Genomic DNA, 19,593 nt, shown 5'->3' on the forward strand with positions numbered 1-19,593 from the left:
TACCTCCCTTTTTAAATAGTGGGGTGACACTAGCTACCCTCCAATCTGTAGGAACTGTTCCAGAGTCTATAGAATCTTGGAAGATGACCACCAATGCATCCACAATTTCTAGGGCCACTTCCTTAAGTACTCTGGGATGCAGACCATCAGGCCCTGGGGATTTATCGGCCTTCAATCCCATCAATTTCCCCAACCCCATTTCTCTACTAATACTGATTTCTTTCAGTTCCTCTCTCTCACTAAGCCCTGTGCTCCCTAACATTTCTGGTATGATATTTGTGTCCTCCTTTGTGAAGACAGAACCAAAGTATGCTTTTAGTTGGTCAGCCATTTCTTTACACCCCATAATAAATTCCCCTGTTTCTGACTGTATGGGACCTACATTTGTCTTCACCAATCTTTTTCTCGTCACATACCTATAGAGGAAAGAGGGCATCCTTCCTCTCCTTCAAAGTCTCCATCATTAGATCCAGGTTGGCATTGATGAAGCAAGGTTCTGCCCTGCCCCTAGTGCCAGGCCTTCGGCTCCCCTGTGACATCTCACTTCCCTCTGGTGCAGAGGAAGGTTTTGGCACAAAACGCAAATCTCTCCCTCAGGACAATGAGCAGCCTCAATGATGGCAGCGGTGGGGTGTCTATATGAGCCTCACACATCATCTGACCTGCCTCCATTCCTGGCCCCACTGGCTCTAAGTGGACAGGAAACCAGTCTCCATACCAATTAAGGGCTTACGTATTCGAAAATCTGAACCTGAATCATTTTCCTACCGCAGGCAGATTTCTGACCCAAAATCAGATGTGGCTCCTGTTTCCTGCCTCTAACAAAAATCAGCCCTTGGCCTTTCATTCTAACTGTTCAGCCAGGGTTTGATGTCTGTTTTTAATTTTTCGCCTATAAACTGCTTTGGGACATTTGTCTACATTAAAGATGCTATATAAAGTTCTCTTAACTATTATTTATAGATTTTGCTGCAATGTCTCAGAGTGTGCTAACAGGAATGGAGAATTCAGCCGTAACTGTGCTGAAGAGGGCTGTTGAGTTAGACCGTGAATCTCGTTTGCAAAATTCGTTGGTTTGTTATCAGGAAGGAATCCATCTTCTTTTGCAAGTGTTAAAAGGTAACAAAGCCTCTAATATTCCCTCAGTGATTTATTATAGAGAGTAGATCTAGCAACCATTTTTGAACAGGATCTCCGGAACATTCAATAATCAATAATTCTTTCCCCGTACAAATATCATGGTAAGCTCCAAAGCTCCCCCAATGTTTAAGTGGATAAATGTGCATGCTGCATTATGACAGATGATTCATCAGGGATAACATAAAATAAAAATCAAACTGATAAAAGAATGGACAATGCAGTTGTCCCAGCTTCCTTGGACTAGGCAAGGAGACAGATTAACCTAACCTTCTGCTTCTGATCATTCACTGGTGAGCCCTGCTGGAAAAGGCATATGTGGATGTCAATGAGAATTCATCTGTGATGCCTTCTGTGGTTGAAATGTCTGACATCACGCGCAGGCTGGATTCACATCGGTGTCAGAGTGCTAATAGTGTCTGTGGAAGAATATTTCAGCACAAGTCAATCACTTTAGCAGAAAAATATATGTATGTATTCTGAAGAAGGGTCACTGATCTGAAACGTTAACTCTGCTTCTCTCTCCACAGATGCTGCCAGACCTGCTGAGTATTTCCAGCATCTGCAGTATTTTGCTTTTATTATAATATATGTATGTATGTGTGCTGAAAGCACATTTGGTGTGATCCACAAGCAGTTGACTTCTCAGACTACATGGCCTTGTGTATTTTGTATGGCTGTGTGAAGCATGCACCACGGAATCTCTGGGTGAACCACCTGAAAAAGTCTCCACGTCTGACAGTAACTGTTATATTGTAAGTTACTTAGCCAAAACTTTGATCTCAAAAGACAAGAACATTATTTGTTTAATGCTTTATTGTAAATGTAGATACTTTTCTATGCTTGTTGTTAAATGGTTATAAAAAATGTCTAATCTTTTGTATTTGCCTTCGTAAAATATTGTGTGTCATACTAAGTAAGCTGAACACATGTAGACTAATTAGAGTGTGATCTGGGAGAATAAATCACCAAATTACTTCAGGAAAAGTAATCCTAAGGGCAAGTAGGTTACATGCTTCTGGCCTCAGTAGTTGAATTATTTTCCTGTTTTCTGCTGCTCATATTTGTTGCTCTATTTATCACATTTCTACAATATAAAATCAATGAAAATACTCACTATGCTATAACCCTGGTGATGATGAGATCGTATTATTCATGCACATTTTAGAGTTACAAAATAATGTTAGTCCCACCATTCATCTTTGCTGCTCTGATTGTTCATTGAGTAAATCCACCCAAGATGATACTGAAGCATAAAGATTCACGAGAATGATTCCAGAGATGAGAAACTTCAGTTCCGTGGATAGGTTGGAGAAGCTGGGTCTATTCTCCTTGGAGAAGATAAGATTGAGAAGAGATTTGATAGAGGTGTTCAAAATCATGAGGGGTTTGGACAGAGTAGATAGGAAACTGTTCCCATTGGTGGAATGATCCAGGACCAGAGGACACCAATTTAAGGTGATTGGCAAAAGAAGCAACAGCGACTTGAGGAAAACCTTTTTTATGCAGCAAGTGGTTAGGATGTGGAATGCACTGCCTGAGAGTGTGATGAAGGCAGATTCAATTGAGGTCTTCAAAAGAGAACTGAATAATTATCTGAAGAGAAAAAATTTGCAGGGCTATGAGGAACAGGTGGGAAAATGGGACTAGACAAGTTGCTCTTGCAGAGAGCTGACACAGACAAGACAGGCCAAATGGCCTCCTTCTGTGCTGTAACCATTCCATAGTTCTATATAAACCTGGAAAGTCCCAGGTTTAAACCTCAATTTCTGCTGTATGACAGTGGACTGCAGTACCCCAGGGTTTGTAGGGGGAATAGCAGTGACCATTCTAGCTCCAGTTCATTCTAAAAGATGATCCCATGCTGGAAAGTTCATGGTTAAGGACAAGAGTAGTTTTTGATGCTCCTCCACGGTCAAATGGCCTTCCAATTATTAATGCAGAATGACCATTTGGGTGAGATACCAGAGGACCACAAAACTCATGTACCATATCCTAGCATGAGTCAGTGACTTCAAGAACAGGAAAAAGAATGTTGCATACAAAACGGTTCTCTACCGTATCTAAAACAACTGGCAGGCTAATTGAAGAATTTTATGTTTTGATAGCTACAAAAGATGACACAAAAAAAGTCCACTATCGAGAGAAGATTACAAAATACATGGATCGAGCAGAACAAATTAAAAGCCAGTTGAATAAGCTAAAGGAAGGTAACTAATCTGAAAGGTGGCATGATGTAAACACAGTAAAAAAAAATTACATGTCCTGTATTTGGGATATTTTATTGTATGTCAGATGTAATAATTTGAAGACCATATTTTATGTTTTTTCTCAAATTGTAAAGATTTAAAATGCTTCATGAGTTAGAATAGGCAATTCATTGTTTGGTATAGTACTGAACCATCTTCTTTGGCCTCCTTGTCTCGAGAGACAATGGGTAAGCGCCTGGAGGTGGTCAGTGGTTTGTGCAGCAGCGCCTGGAGTGGCTATAAAGGCCAATTCTAGAGTGACAGACTCTTCCACAGGTGCTGCAGATAAAATTGGTTGTCGGGGCTGTTACACAGTTGGCTCTCTCCTTGCGCTTCTGTCTTTTTTCCTGCTAACTGCAAAGTCTCTTCGACTCGCCACGCTTTAGCCCCACCTTTATGGTTGTCTGCCATCTCTGGCGATCGCTGGCAACTGACTCCCACGACTTGTGATCAATGTCACAGGACTTCATGTCGCGTTTGCAGACGTCTTTAAAGCGGAGCCATGGACGGCCAGTGGGTCTGGTACCAGTGACTAGCTCGCTGTACAAAGTGTCCTTGGGGATCCTACCATCTTCCATGCGGCTCACATGGCCAAGCCATCTCAGGCGCCGCTGGCTTAGTAGGGTGTATATGCTGGGGATGTTGGCCACCTCGAGGACTTCTGTGTTGGAGATACGGTCCTGCCACCTGATGCCAAGGATTCTCTGGAGGCAGCGAAGATGGAATGAATTGAGACGTCGCTCTTGGCTGACGTACATTGTCCAGGCTTCGCTGCCGTAGAGCAAGGTACTGAGGACACAGGCTTGATACCCTTGGCCTTTTGTGTTCTTTGTCAGTGCGCCATTTCCCCATGCTCTCTTGAGGCACTGAACCATACAGACCAAGAAAATCCTTTATTTGATTCCTGTTCTGCGCTGAATTAACTGATCTTGTCTGGGGAAGGGACTAAATACTATTAGATTTATTGTCCCCTGACTAGTGAGGGTGAAAAAGAAGTTAGCCACATTCCCCATTCCTGGTCTTAACCAACCAGTAGCTTTGCTGAAAAAAGCATATGCTTTGATGTCATGGATAAGATTGTAGGAGAACATCACAGCTGAGGCCAGTCAAATACCTTGTTAACAATCACTGTCTCGGCTCACACACGAAGAATGGATGCTAGACAGCTGTCAGCCCCATGGAACTATACAACAACGTGAATTACCCCTTCAGATGATTGTTTTGGAGGAATAAGGGAAGCAGGAAAAAAAGGAACACCCGAATGGTGTAGTGCATTGGTGTTCATGTTTGCTTTGTTGCACGATACTTGGTTTGTGCCGACAATTCCAACACACTGAATGATGTACTAATGTTCAGTGTGGTGTTGAGCAGATGTTATTTCCTTTCTGCAATCACCCTGGGTTTACCTCATAGCAGAAGATTGGGGTTGAGATGGGTCAGGAGCAAGTTGGCTGAGAAATTACGAAGTATTTACAGCACAGAAACAAGCCATTCATTTAGCCTAACTAGTCTGTGCTCCACACAAACTTCCTCCCACCACTCTTCATCTCACCCCATCAACAAATCCTTCTATTCCTGTGTTACAGCCACATGGTGAGGGGTTTGGGTGGTTCCCACTGTTCAATTTCCACCTGACCACAGCAAGTATGTTTTGTTATTAGAATTTAACCCCTTTGTGTTTTATTTGATAAATAAACAGACAGACAGCGACAGGTTTTCTTGTGGGTTTAAAACGGAAAATCAATTATTTATTGATCAATACGACTTAACCCGAAATTGTCACAACTGAATTCGCTCGCACACTCGCGCACGCAAACAAACCGAGACAGAGAGGAAAAGGGATAAGCCATGGTAAGTGGGGGGTAGGTTTCTGAAGGTAGGGGGCTACGATAAACCTGTTGAATTCTCTCAGAAATTTAAGTTCCCAATGGTTGCAGGCCTGAGGGATTCGATTGAAAGTTCAGTTGAAATCAATGGATCATTTCTAATTCACAGCTGAGTAAGTATAGATGTAGAATTCTACAGCAGGGCACATCCCGTCAGATTGGCTGGATTTTCTCAGCCCCTTTAGCTGGAAACAAGCTTCTTGAATGCTTCTTTCTGGATGTCTCTCTCTCCCTTTGAGGGCTGCCCTTTTAAGGTAGAAAGTTTGTCACATCATCATCTGGTAAGAGACGCTATGGTGTCTCCCCTATGGTCATCACACAATGGCCCAGGATGAGAATAATCCAGGTTATGATGCTTCAACTTCGCACTTCCTTTGTTTCAGAAGAACCCATTCAATTCGGGAATATTTCAGGATGGGTGTAGGACAGATGCAGTTGACACCTCTTAACTTTCAAGAAATTCCTTTGTCCCTCTTAGACAGTTTGAATATACAAAGGCAAAGTCTTTTAAACTTCTACAACAATTTTGGAGCACATTTACTTTTTTAAAGTAAGGTAAATTTTTTTGAAAGAGTAAATTTTTTTTTATAACTCTTCAGTTTTAGTCCGTAACTTTTTATCGTTGCACTTCTTGTATGCGAGACACCTCTCTCCCACATGTGTTTATCTAGCTTTCCTGCAAATGCATCAATACTATTTGCGTCAACTATGGTAGTGAGTTTTATATCTGACCAATCTCTAGATCGAGAAGTTTCTCCTGAATTCATTTATTAGCAATTATTTTATATTTATGGCCCCAAGTTCTGGTCTCGCCTGCATCATCTCTACATTTATCTGATCGAGGCCTTCAAGATTATGAAATGGTTCAATCAGGTCATTCCTCAGTCTCTTTTCTAGAGAAAACAGCTCCCTGCCTGTTAAATCGTTCCTGATAGTTCTGGTATTATTCTGAGAGGTTATACCTAGTAGGTCTTTCTTGCACTTTCTCCACTGCCTCTATATCCTTTTTAGAATATGGAGACCAAAACTGTTCATAGTATAATCTAAGCAAGGTTCTATCAGGTTCAACGCAACTTTTCTGCTGTTCAGTTCTATCGCACTAGAAGTGAACCACAGTGCTGAGTTTGCTTTTTTTTTAATGGCTTTATTAACCTGCATCACTACATTTAGTACTACCAGATCCCTCTGTTTCTCTAAAATAAGAACAGAATACAGTGGATGCTGGAACTCAAATAAGAACAGAAAGTGCTGGAAATACTCAGCAGGTCTGGCAGCATCTGTGTAGCGAGAAACAGAGTTAACTTTTCAGATCTGTTCTGATGAAGGGTCACAGACCTGAAACTTTAACTCTGTTTCTCTCTACACAAACGCTGCCAGACCTGAGTATTTCCAGCACTTTCTGTTCTCATCCCCTCTGTTTCTCCACCCCATTTAGACACTTGCTATAAAGAACTGCAATCTGACATTTAAAATCTGACATTTGGAAAGTACATTTTTAATGTTTGTGAAATATTTGCTAAGTATGTTCAGCATATAAAATCCACACTTCAACCGTACCATGTTAAAGTGAAACTCCTTTGTACCTTTGTGTTTAGTATTTGCTTCAAATTAAGTTTGTGAAGTAGAATTTTAAAATTCTATTGACTAGTTTGCAACACATATCTGCAGAATACCTCATTAGAAATATAAAGGCATGTATGCCTCAATTATGGTGTTAGGTGTGTAACTAAATTATAGAAAAACTTTTTTTTGTACAACCTTTTGCTAACCTTTGGTATTTCAGAAGGGAAATACCATGAACAGATCAAAATTCCAGCAGCTGCTACTGGGTTTAGTTATGAAAAACTATTCAAACCATATTTGGATCTGTTTGTTACTGAAGTCTGGGTGGAAGATCCATACATCAAGCAAGTTCATCAGGTGAGAAGTATACTACTGTACCATTAGAAATGGAGTGCTCCAATGTGTACTTAAGGCATAACTTCAATTTGTTGGCAAGAATACTCATACTATCATTGTTACAAAAATTCTGCCACTATTTTCCTCAGATGGGTTGAGAAAAATGGTGTTTTATATCACAGCCTGCAATTTTACTCAATTTATCAGACGGAGGATAATTATAGGGCCAAATATGATGGGCTTAGTGTAATCTGAGCCACTGATAAATGAAAGGATGTGGGGGGCTGTCAAGTTGGGGAATACAGTCCCAGTTTAAATACTTTCCAAACCTATTCAAAAATTAACCTGAGATGAAAGTAAACTAAAATATTGAAGCATGCTGCTTTAAATTTAATGAAAGGCAAATTTAACACTATAATTTGCGAAAACTATACTTCATACTGACTTTGTGCTATTTTATTTTGTAGCTGTACAACTTCTTGAGATTCTGTGAGATGCTTCTAAAAGGACCTTGCAAAGTGAAAACTATCCATCTACTGACTTCACTTGATAATGTATGTAACTTACAGCAGATTATAGTGTTACTGTTAAAAGGCCATTGAGTTCATTGCAAGCTAGAAATAAATTCAGTATAAAACCAGAGTGCTGCAATATGTTGGAGCATAAGCACTGCCTCTGACATGAATGTTAACAATGCTGGTTTGTGTAATTTTTAATAATTCATATACTGTGTATTTAAATTATCTCAAATTCTTTGCAAAGAGAATAAATGTTAATTTAAACATTTGAGATATTTTCACATCTCTCACGCTACTGTTCACAATCTTAGCTGTATCAATGTGAGGAGGTAATGAGCAAAGAGCAATACCTTAGGAGAGGGGGAAGCAAATTTACCAGTGAAGAATTATCAGTGGATTTTTATTCCTTCAGTTGTGGGAACTACACTACTCCTGATAGAGGATCTGAGAGCAAATTTTGTTCTTGCTTTAACTGTAGCTGATACGTACTCTGGGGCAGGGATGTTGTAAGCATCAGCAGGTCAGGCAGCATCTGTGGAGAGAGAAGCAGAGTTAACGTTTCAGGTCTGTGACCTTTCACCAGAACTGGCCAAGGTTAGAAAAGAATTAGGTTTTAAGCAAGTGAAGGGGGTGGCGGGGGTGGGGAGATGATGGGGAAGAGAACAAAAAGCAGCTCCGTCCACATGAAAAAAACAGGCACACGTTTAAAGCAACACCTGATCTTTCAATTCGTCACTTGCAGACTGAACATTGACTTAGAGTCATAGAGTCGTACAGCATAGAAACAGGCCCTTCGGCCCACCGCGTCCATGCCGACCATAATGCCTATCTATACTAATCCCACCTGCCTGCATTAATTCCATATCCCTCTATGCCTTGCTCATTCAAGTACCTGTCCAGATGCCTCTTAAATGTCGCTACTGTTCCTGCCTCCACCACCTCCTCAGGCAGCTCATTCCAGATACCCACTATTCTTTGTGTGAAAAATTTACCCCTTTGATCCCCTTTAAACCTCCTCCCTCTCACCTTAAATCTATGCCCTCTAGTTTTAGTCACCCCTACCATGGGAAACAGACTCTGGCTATCTACCCTATCTATGCCTCTCATAATTTTATATACCTCTATCATGTCCCCTCTCAGCCTCCTTCGCTCCAGGGAAAACAGACCCAGCCTATCCAATCTCTCTTTATAACTCAAGCCCTCCAAACCAGGCAACGTCCTTGTGAATCTTTTCTGCACCCTCTCAAGCTTAATCACATCTTTCCTGTAGTGCAGCGACCAGAACTGCACACAGTACGCCAAATGCGGCCTAACCAACGTCATGTACAACTGTAACATGATGTCCCAACCCTCGTACTCAATGCCTCGGCCAATGAAGGCAAGCATGTCATACGCCGCCTTCACCACCCTGTCTACCTGTGTTGCCACTTTCAGGGAACTATGTACTTGCACCCTAAGGTCTCTCTGCTCAAGAACACTCCCCAGGGCCCTGCCATTCACTGTATATGCCCTGCCCCGGTTTAACTTCCCAAATGCATCACTTCACACTTGTCTGTGTTAAATTCCATTTGCCACTCCCTTGCCCACTTTCCCAGTTGATCGAAATCCTTTTGTAACCTTAGACAACCTTCTTCACTGTCCACTATACCACCAATTTTGGTGTCATCTGCAAACTTACTAATCATGCCCCTTACATTCACATCCAAGTCATTCATATATATGACAAACAACAGAGGGCCCAGCACTGATCCCTGCGGCACACCACTGGCCACCGGCCTCCAATCTGAAGGCCTTCTATCACCGAGCCAATTTTGTATCCAATTTGCTAGCTCACCCTGGATCCCATGTGTTCGAACCTTCTAGACCAGCCTACCATGCGGGACCTTGTCAAAGGCCTTGCTAAAGTCCATGTAGACAACGTCCATCCCCCTGCCCTTGTCAATTCTTTTGGTCACCTCCTGGAAAAACTCAATCAAATTCGTGAGACATGATTTCCCATGCACAAAGCTATGCTGACTATCCCTAATCAGACCAGGCCTTCCCAGATGCATATAAATCCTGTCTCTCAGAATCCCTTCCAATAACTTTCCCACCACTGATGTAAGGCTCACCAGCCTGTAGTTCCCTGGCTTATCCCTGCTGCCCTTCTTAAATAGAGGCACAACATTAGCTATCCTCCAGTCTTCCAGTACCTCATCCGTGGCTAACGATGATACAAAAATCCCTGCCAGGGCCCCAGCAATCTCCTCCCTTGCTTCCCACAGAATCCTAGGATACACCTGGTCAGGCCCTGGGGATTTATCCACCTTAATATGCTTCAAAACCTCCAACACCTCCTCCTTTGTTCAATAACTTCAAAGCATAACTGGCCTTTTTTATTTTTTAACCATATGCCTGTTTTTCATGTAGGCAGAGCTGCTCATTATTCCACTATTAACACTCTCTCTGGACTAATGCTTTGTCTTTCAGCACAAGCATTAACACACTCTTTTTGCCTTTGTCCCAGGACAGCTTTGTTATTTAATCTTTCCTACCCTCTGCCCTATCACACACCTCCCCTTTTGTTCTCTTCCCCACCATCCCCCTGCTACCCCTTCACTTGCTTAAAACATAATTCTTTTCTAACTTTTGCCAGTTCTGATGAAAGGTTACAGACCTGAAACATTAACTCTTGCTTCTCTCTCCACAAATGCTGCGTCTCCTGCTGAGTATTTCCAACACTTTGTTTTTATTTCAGATTTCCAGCATCTGCAGTATTTTGCTTTTATATTATGCTGTAATCATCCTTGCCCTCTTCCCCTTAACAGGGCACCAAGAAGTCTGCAAGCATGGTCCAATCGTTCAAAAAAACTTGCACTCAATTTGCATATCTAATATAAAAGCAGGAGAAACCTGGCTATTCTTATACATAACCTAGCAGCAGATTTCGTAGGGATATTGCTAGAAAGCTTGTAACAGATTTCCCACCTACTCAGTTGTGGAGAGTAAATGATACAGAAGGACATAAATTGAGAAAACTTGAGGAAATGCCAAAAATGATTGGTTAGTTGTCATACTTAAATAATTGTATAAATAAGCCTGCTTTATTGGAAGCTTACATGCTGGAGTAGTATTAATGCTAATATTACATTATTGAACACAACGTATATGGTATGTATTAATCTTCTGTTTCATGTATTATAGAGTGACAGTAACTCGCAACAGAGCAGAGGCCTTGAAGAGATAAAGGAATCATTACAGAGTTATGGGGTAACCTTGGAGGTGAACTACTCCCCTTCCATACATGACCGAGAAATCAGGTAGTTTCTTTGTAGCATCATTGTATTTTTTTAAATTGTATTATTACTGTCACCTCTTGCATTATTCAGCTTTTGATCAAGAGTTTGGTTCTGCTTTTCTTCGCATACTCCATTTTTAATTTTAGTTAAGATGGTGGAGCTGCAAATTTGCCTCCAAAATTGTTACGACTCTAGGATTGTCTAACACGAAATAAAATTCTGGTCTTGCCATTTCTTCATCAACAAGCATTTACATAACACCTTTAAGAAAGTAAAACATCCCAATGCATAGTGGCAGGAGCAGGGTCAGGCAATGTTCTGGAGGTGGAAATAGGCAGCCTTAGTGATAGTGTCGACATGTGGTTGGAAGCTCATCTTGGGGTCAAATACAATGCCAGATTGTGAACAGTCTGGTTCAGCCTTGGACAGTTGCCAGGGAGAGGAATGAGGTCCGCTGACTATGGAATGAAATAAGTGGTGGAAACTGAAGACAGTAGGTTCAGTCTTCCCAATGGTTAGTTGGAAGAAATTTCTGCTCATCTAACACTGGAATTCGGACAAGCTATCTGACAATTTAGAGATGGTGGAGGGCTTGAGAGAGAAAGAGCTAGGTGTCATCAACATACATGTACAACCTGACATTGAATCCAGGCAGTGCTCCCTCAATGCCAATTTTTTGGCCAGGGCCACTCACTGAACTGATACAGGCTAGAGATTAAATGCTGTGTGTAATTTGAATTTGGAACTCTTCTGAAATTAGCAAACTGGAATGCTAAAAACTTAGTACCATAGAGTTTTACAGCACAAAGAGAGATCTTTTAACTTGTAGCACCCATACCACCTCTCTGAAAGAGCTGTCCTGTTAGTCCCCTGCCCTTTCCCAATACCCTTTTAAAAAAAAATTCAAATAATTATCCATTTTGTTTTTAAAAACCTATTACAGATCCTTTGCTGTTTGGTGGGACATTCTGTTCCGTCCTCTGCTTAAAAAAAAACTATTCTCTCCTTTTGTTCTTTTGTGATGATCTTAAAATAATCTCCTCTATTTACCAACTTAAAGTGACCAGTGGAAATTGTATTTTGATTGGGTAAATACTTAGTTTTTGAATATCTCGACCAGATCGCCTCTGAACCTATAGTTTAATTAAAAGAGCAATTAGTTGCTCTCATAACTAAAGCCTCTTATTCCTCGTACCACCTTTGTAAATCTCTTTTGCACCCTTTCCATAGCCCTAACATCCTGAAGTAGGATCCCCAGAACTGGCCACAATATTCTAAATACATCCAATGTTTTATATAGTTAAGCATTATCTCTACTTTTTAAAAAATCTTTACACCAATATTTGTAAAACCTAGGGTCCCAAATGCTTTTTATAGCTTCACTAACTTGGCCTCCAAAATCAAATCTGTCCAATTGAAACATTGTGCGTCTTACAGAGCAGCATGACCATAGTCTCTGAGTATTACCTCATGGGGACAAGGAGGGAGGAAGGCAATCTTCAAACTTTTGAATTTAATTGTTTGGGAGGAAGAATAAGGAGAGGACATATATTTGAAATAGTAAAACTTTAAAAGTAGTAGAAGAGCAGAGAGTCTTAGAGATTCAGATACACAAATTTTAAAAAGGAGGACATGTTAATGAAGCTATATAAAGCATTTGGGAGCATAGGACATGAAGGATTTGGAAAAGGTACAGAAGAGATTTACTATTATGGTTCCTGGGATTACAGATATGTGGGTAGACTGGAGATGTTGGTGTTGTTCTCCTTGGAGCAGAGAGGGCGTAGAGGAGATTTGATGGGAGCGTTTAAAGTCATAGGGTTTAGATAGATTAAACAAAGAGAAACTGTTTCCAGTGGCTGAAGGATCGATGCCAGAGGGCATAGATTTAAGGTGATTGACAAAATAAGACAAGAAGAAAAATGTTTTGATGAGATGATTGGTTAGGATTTGGAATGCACTGCCTGATCGCGTGGTAGGTACAGATTCAGTAGTAGCCTTCAAAAGGGGAATTGAATAAATACTTGAAGCAAGGAAAATTTCAGGGATATGAATTTTTTTTTTTTAGAATTAGAATTAGAACATTACAGCGCAGTACAGGCCCTTCGGCCCTCGATGTTGCGCCGACCATCTGACCTACACTATTCCATTTTCATCCATATGTCTATCCAATGACCACTTAAATGCCCTTAAAGTTGGCGAGTCTACTACTGTTGCAGGCAGGGCGTTCCACGCCCCTACTACTCTCTGCGTAAAGAAACTACCTCTGACATCTGTCCTATATCTTTCACCCCTCAACTTAAAGCTATGTCCCCTCGTGTTTGCCATCATCATCCGAGGAAAAAGACTCTCACTATCCACCCTATCTAACCCTCTGATTATCTTGTATGTCTCTATTAAGTCACCTCTCCTCCTCCTTCTCTCTAACGAAAACAACCCCAAGTCCCTCAGCCTTTCCTCGTAAGACCTTCCTTCCATACCAGGCAACATCCTAGTAAATCTCCTCTGCACGCTTTCCAAAGCTTCCACATCCTTCCTATAATGCGGTGAACAGAACTGCACGCAATACTCCAGGTGCGGCCTCACCAGAGTTTTGTACAGCTGCATCATGACCTCGTGGCTCCGAAACTCGATCCCCCTACTAATAAAAGCTAACACACCATATGCCTTCTTAACAGCCCTATTAACCTGGGTAGCAACTTTCAGGGATTTATGTACCTGGACACCAAGATCTCTCTGCTCATCTACACTACCAAGAATCTTCCCGTTAGCCCAGTACTCTGCATTCCTGTTACTCCTTCCAAAGTGAATCACCTCACACTTCTCCGCATTAAACTCCATTTGCCATCTCTCAGCCCAGCTCTGCAGCCTATCTATGTCCCTCTGTACCCTACAACACCCTTCGACACTATCCACAACTCCACCGACCTTCGTGTCATCCGCAAATTTACTAACCCACCCTTCTACACCCTCATCCAGGTCATTTATAAAAATGACTAACAGCAGTGGCCCCAAAACAGAACCTTGCGGTACACCACTAGTAACTAAACTCCAGGATGAACATTTGCCATCAACCACCACCCTCTGTCTTCTTTCAGCTAGCCAATTTCTGATCCAAAGCTCTAAATCACCTTCAACCCCATACTTCCGTATTTTCTGCAATAGCCTACCGTGGGGAACCTTATCAAACGCCTTACTGAAATCCATATACACCACATCCACGGCTTTACCCTCATCCACCTGTTTGGTCACCTTCTCGAAAAACTCAATAAGGTTTGTGAGGCACGACCTACCTTTCACAAAACCGTGCTGACTATCGCAAATGAACTTATTCTTTTCAAGATGATTATAAATCCTATCTCTTATAACCTTTTCCAACATTTTACCCACAACCGAAGTAAGGCTCACAGGTCTATAATTACCAGGGCTGTCTCTACTCCCCTTCTTGAACAAGGGGACAACATTTGCTATCCTCCAGTCTTCCGGCACTACTCCTGTCGACAATGACGACATAAAGATTAACAACAACGGCTCTGCAATCTCCTCCCTGGCTTCCCAGAGAATCCTAGGATAAATCCCATCTGGCCCAGGGGACTTATCTATTTTCACTCTTTCCAAAATTGCTAACACCTCCTCCTTGTGAATCTCAATCCCATCGAGCCTAGTAGGCTGTATCTCAGTAATCTCCTCGGCAACATTTTCTTTCTCTACTGTAAATACTGACGAAAAATATTCATTTAACGCTTCCCCTATCTCCTCTGATTCCGCACACAACTTCCCACTACTATCCTTGATTGGCCCTGTTCTAACTCATCATTCTTTTATTCCTGATATACCTATAGAAAGCCTTAGGGTTTTCTTTGATCCTATCCGCCAATGACTTCTCGTGTCCTCTCCTTGCTCTTCTTAGCCCTCCCTTTAGATCCTTCCTGGCTAGCTTGTAACTCTCAAGCGCCCTAACTGAGCCTTCACGTCTCATCCTAACATAAGCCTTCTTCTTCCTCTTGACAAGCTCTTCAACTTCTTTAGTAAACCACGGCTCCCTCGCTCGACAACTTCCTCCCTGCCTGACAGGTACATACTTATCAAGGACACGCATTAGCTGCTCCTTGAATAAGCTCCACATTTCGATTGTGCCCATCCCCTGCAGTTTCCTTCCCCATCCTACACATCCTAAATCTTGCCTAATCGCGTCATAATTTCCTTTCCCCCAGCTATAATTCTTGCCCTGCGGTATATACCTGTCCCTGCCCATCGCTAAGGTAAACCTGACCGAATTGTGATCACTATCGCCAAAGTGCTCACCTACATCTAAATCGAACACCTGGCCGGGTTCATTACCCAGTACCAAATCCAATATGGCATCGCCCCTGGTTGGCCTGTCCACATACTGTGTCAGAAAACCCTCCTGCACACACTGGACAAAAACAGACCCATCTAAAGTACTCGAACTAGAGTATTTCCAGTCAATATTTGGAAAGTTAAAGTCCCCCATAACCACTACCCTGTTACTCTCGCTCCTGTCGAGAATCATCTTCGCTATCCTTTCCTCTACATCTCTGGAACTATTCGGAGGTCTATAGAAAACTCCCAACAGGGTGACCTCTCCTCTCCTGTTTCTAACCTCGGCCCATACTACCTCAGTAGACGAGTCCTCAAACGTCCTTTCTGCCGCTGTAATACTTTCCTTGATTAACAATGCCACACCCCCCCCTCTTTTACCCTCTTCTCTGTTCTTACTGAAACATCTAAATCCCGGAACCTGCAACATCCATTCCTGCCCCTGCTCTACCCATGTCTCTGAAATGGCCACAACATCAGGATCCCAGGTACCAACCCATGCTGCAAGCTCACCCACCTTATTCCGGATGCTCCTGGCGTTGAAGTAGACACACTTTAAACCAAGTTCTTGCTTGCCAGTGCCCTCTTGCGTCCCTGTAACCTTATCCCCTACCTCACTACTCTCAACAGCCTGTACACTGGAACTACAATTTAGGTTCCCATTCCCCTGCTGATTTAGTTTAAACCCCCCCGAAGAGCACTAACAAATCTCCCCCCCAGGATATTGGTACCCCTCTGGTTCAGGTGAAGACCATCCTGTTTGTAGAGGTCCCACCTACCCCAGAAAGAGCCCCAATTATCCAGGAAACCAAAACCCTCCCTCCTACACCATCCCTGCAGCCACGTGTTCAACTCCTCTCTCTCCTATTCCTCTCTTCGCTAGCACGTGGCACGGGCAACAACCCAGAGATAACAACTCTGGTTGTTCTCGCTCTAAGCTTCCACCCTAGCTCCCTGAATTTCTGCCTTAAATCCCCATCTCTCTTCCTACCTATGTCGTTGGTGCCTATGTGGACCACGACTTGGGGGTGCTCCCCCTCCCCCTTAAGGATCCCAAAAACACGATCAGAGACATCACGTACCCTGGCACCTGGGAGGCAACACACCAACCGTGAGCCTCTCTCGTTCCCACAGAACCTTCTATCTGTTCCCCTAACTATGGAGTCCCCAATGACTAATGCTCTGCTCCTCTTCCCCTTTCCCTTCTGAGCAACAGGGACAGACTCTGTGCCAGAGACCTGCACCCCATTGCTTACCCCTGGTAAGTCGTCCCCCTCAACAGTATCCAAAACGGTATACCTGTTGTTGAGGGAAACGGCCACAGGGGATCCCTGCACTGCCTGCTGGTTTCCTTTCCTTCCCCTGACGGTAACCCATCTACCTACTTCTTTTACCTGAGGTGTGACTGCCTCCCTATAACTCCTGTCAATAATCCCCTCCGCCTCCCGAATGATCCGAAGATCATTACAGATATGGGGAGAGGGGGAGTGGAACTAACTGGATTGCTCTTCAAAAGAACTGGTGCAGACTCAGAACTGGCCTCCTCCTGTGCTGTACTATTCTATGACTCTATTGAGTATTATCTATGGGCCTCACTTACCTTCTGTATGATGCAATCACTGTCATAGAAACTGGTCCAGCTCTGTCTTTAAGGTATACAGTGTCAGCATCAGCACACCAGCCAATATACTCCAATGACTCTTTACTGTCTGGGAAAAGAACTGCCCAATATACAAGCTGTTCCTGTCGTCTTCCCCAATCTGTTAAACTGGAATAATCTATCAATAGGGTCACTATCCATCCCTTTAATTATATTACAGACCTCTAAATAAACGCTACTCTAAAGTAAATAGACTAAGGGTCCTTATGCCTAAGTGGCTGAAGTTTTTTAAGCTGGAAAATCATTCTTGTAGCTCTCCTCTGGACCTTTTCCAAGGATCCTATAATCATCCATCATGTGGGCAGGATGAAAACTGGATACAATATACAATAAGCAGTTTGGTTTATGCTGAATTTTCTATTAATACAAACCCAATACCTTGTTGGCTTTAGCTAGTTCCTCTACATTTTTAAATACATGTCTCAGTCCTTTAGAGTGTAGTAGCTATAATTAACTCCATTCTTTCTCCTCCCTCCATAAGGCTTTAAAGTGAAATGAGCGACAGGCTGTAACATTAAATATGCCTTTATAAAATGCATTCAATATGGTATATTTCTGTAACTCCCCAGCAATTTTTCTTCTTTCCCCAATAGAAATTATATAACCTGACTTCAATACAATGGGAATGTTAAGTTTACCAATGCATTTTTGGATTAATTTATTTTCAAATGTTAAGTATAATAGCACTTTTACAAACTTATGCTTTGTACAATGTGTTGTATTGTGAATGCATATTTGGTATCTTTGAGAATATTAGAAAATCTATGTTGCTACATATTGCATTCTTTTTCAGAAAGCAACACAATTTTCTAGAGTCTGCAGTGAGTAAAATGTTTTATCTTTGACAGATTCAACAATGGGTGGATGATCAAGATTGGAAGAGGACTAGATTACTTTAAAAAAACTCAGGTTTGTTCCAGTTAAAGATGGAGGTCTGACCATTAAGACCCTGTTAAAAATGAATTCTTAAATGAATGATTTTGATTTTATTTCATTTATATGTGAATGCTGATGAAATATTGAAGTGACATGTTATTTAGCTCAGCTAATTTCGTGAATAAATACACAGTACAAATGACCTCATCAGATTTTAAGTCACTCTGCCAGTGGCGGCAGTGCCTCCAGCTACCAAGGCCCCAAGCTCTGGAATTGCCTCCCTAAATCTTTGTGCCTCTATTTTCCCTTAAGGCACTCCTGAAAACCTAACTCTTTGACTAAGCTTTTGGTCATCTGGCTTAATAGCTCCTTATGTGATTCAGTGTCAAATTTTGTTTGGTAACACTCCTGTAAAGGACCTTGGTACATTTTATTATGGTGAAGGTGCTGTTATAAATGAAAGTTGTTGTTGCATTTATACAGCATCAATAACAGAGAGAAATGTCGCTCTTGTAAAGGATGTTGCGTCAAGGGAGGAGGGTTAGTGGAAGTGACTGAAAATGGTCAAAGTAGGATTTGTGGAGACTTAAATGCATGAAGAAATATAGTAAGCCAAGGGCATTGAAGAACAGTATCCCAAAGTACTAGGCATAATTGCTGACATTACTACAACTGATGGTGAAATTAGCAGGTGGAGGGGCTGCATTGCTGGAAGATGTTGCTGATATAAGGTGGAGTAAGGCTGTAAGCAAGATTTATAAGCCTCAGGATTTTGAAATCAATGCGCTGGGATAGAAAGAACCAGTAGAGGTCAACGCAAACAGAATGACTGCAGAACTTGGACCAGCAGCGAAGGAATAACACTCGTCATTCACTATGCTAACAACTGCCCACAATTTTTGCTGGCATGAGTGGAAACTTGCTGTCATCAAATATCTGATCCAGCAGGGCACCCTCTACAGGAGATCTGTGGTGTCTGTCAGCAGGAATAGCAATAGCATTGCTCTTCAACCAAATTAAAGAAGCCTCATTCAGACACAGGGCTTGATTTTACAAGCCTGTGGCCAATTTCATTGGCGAGCTTCAAATATGGCGGCCCACGCCAAAGAGCCGCTGCAATCTCAAGCGCAGCGGCTCATTAAATAGCCGGGGTGGGTCCCCCCCGATCACGTGGAGGGGGCAGGCTGTCACCCCCGGCAAAGGAGTCAGCTACCTGTGCGCAGGCGCTGGCGCCATTTTTAAAGGGCTGTTAGCCCTTCTAGCTTCAATATTTAAAGATAGATGGAATGAAATTAAATGAATATGTTTATTTTTCCCCTTCGCCCACCCAATAACAATTAAATTAACTTTTTGCCTTTTCCTCCCTCAAAACACTTAGCTTTATCATCTGACCTCCCCCACCCCCTCAACTGCACAAAGTTTAAACTACAATCCTTCCCACCATCCCCTACACCCATGACATTAATTGGACCCCGTCTCTTCCCCCTACCCCCCACTGATAAACTTACTTCCTCACCCCTCCCCACCAGTGTTGCACCTCATTTCCCTGGACGGGGATCCGAAGGTGCGGGAGTACTGGCCGCTGGGCCAAAGATCACAGCGGGACATCAAGAGGTGATGCAAGTATATTTATATTAATTAATTTAATTGATTTGAATATTAAAATCGTGGTCCCATCTCCCAGCAGCGGGGAGCTGCCACAGTGCCTCGCCACTGCCGGGATGATCAGGCCAGGCCGGGACCTGCCAG

At 42.3% G+C, this 19,593-nt stretch overlaps 2 protein-coding genes across 6 annotated transcripts in view; one reads left to right on the forward strand and one right to left on the reverse strand.

Annotated features, from left to right (window-relative positions):
- The window catches only part of mitd1 (MIT, microtubule interacting and transport, domain containing 1), a 51,799-nt gene that overhangs the window by 29,470 nt on the left and 2,736 nt on the right, over nt 1–19,593 (forward strand). For 2 of the 4 annotated variants that reach the window (XM_068033904.1, XM_068033903.1), the window contains 6 exons: nt 964–1,119; nt 3,246–3,347; nt 7,056–7,192; nt 7,639–7,725; nt 10,873–10,988; nt 17,817–17,877. In XM_068033904.1, the coding sequence (XP_067890005.1) occupies nt 975–1,119; nt 3,246–3,347; nt 7,056–7,192; nt 7,639–7,725; nt 10,873–10,988; nt 17,817–17,877 (648 nt within the window). In that variant the 5' untranslated portion in view covers nt 964–974. Of the gene's footprint in view, nt 1–963; nt 1,120–1,702; nt 1,893–3,245; nt 3,348–7,055; nt 7,193–7,638; nt 7,726–10,872; nt 10,989–17,816; nt 17,878–19,593 lie in introns of those variants that run through there. The other 2 variants (XM_068033906.1, XM_068033905.1) reach the window with 2 other exon arrangements.
- The window catches only part of LOC137371386 (BTB/POZ domain-containing protein KCTD21-like), a 35,527-nt gene continuing 24,012 nt past the window's right edge, over nt 8,079–19,593 (reverse strand). Inside the window, exon 3 of one of the 2 annotated variants that reach the window (XM_068033901.1) lies at nt 8,079–8,221. In XM_068033901.1, coding sequence (XP_067890002.1) covers nt 8,111–8,221 — 111 coding nt within the window. In that variant the 3' untranslated portion in view covers nt 8,079–8,110. The remainder of the gene's footprint in view (nt 8,222–19,593) is intronic. The other variant, XM_068033900.1, reaches the window with a different exon arrangement.

Source organism: Heterodontus francisci, chromosome 6, assembly GCF_036365525.1.
Source record: "Heterodontus francisci isolate sHetFra1 chromosome 6, sHetFra1.hap1, whole genome shotgun sequence".
Lineage (NCBI taxonomy): Eukaryota > Metazoa > Chordata > Chondrichthyes > Heterodontiformes > Heterodontidae > Heterodontus > Heterodontus francisci.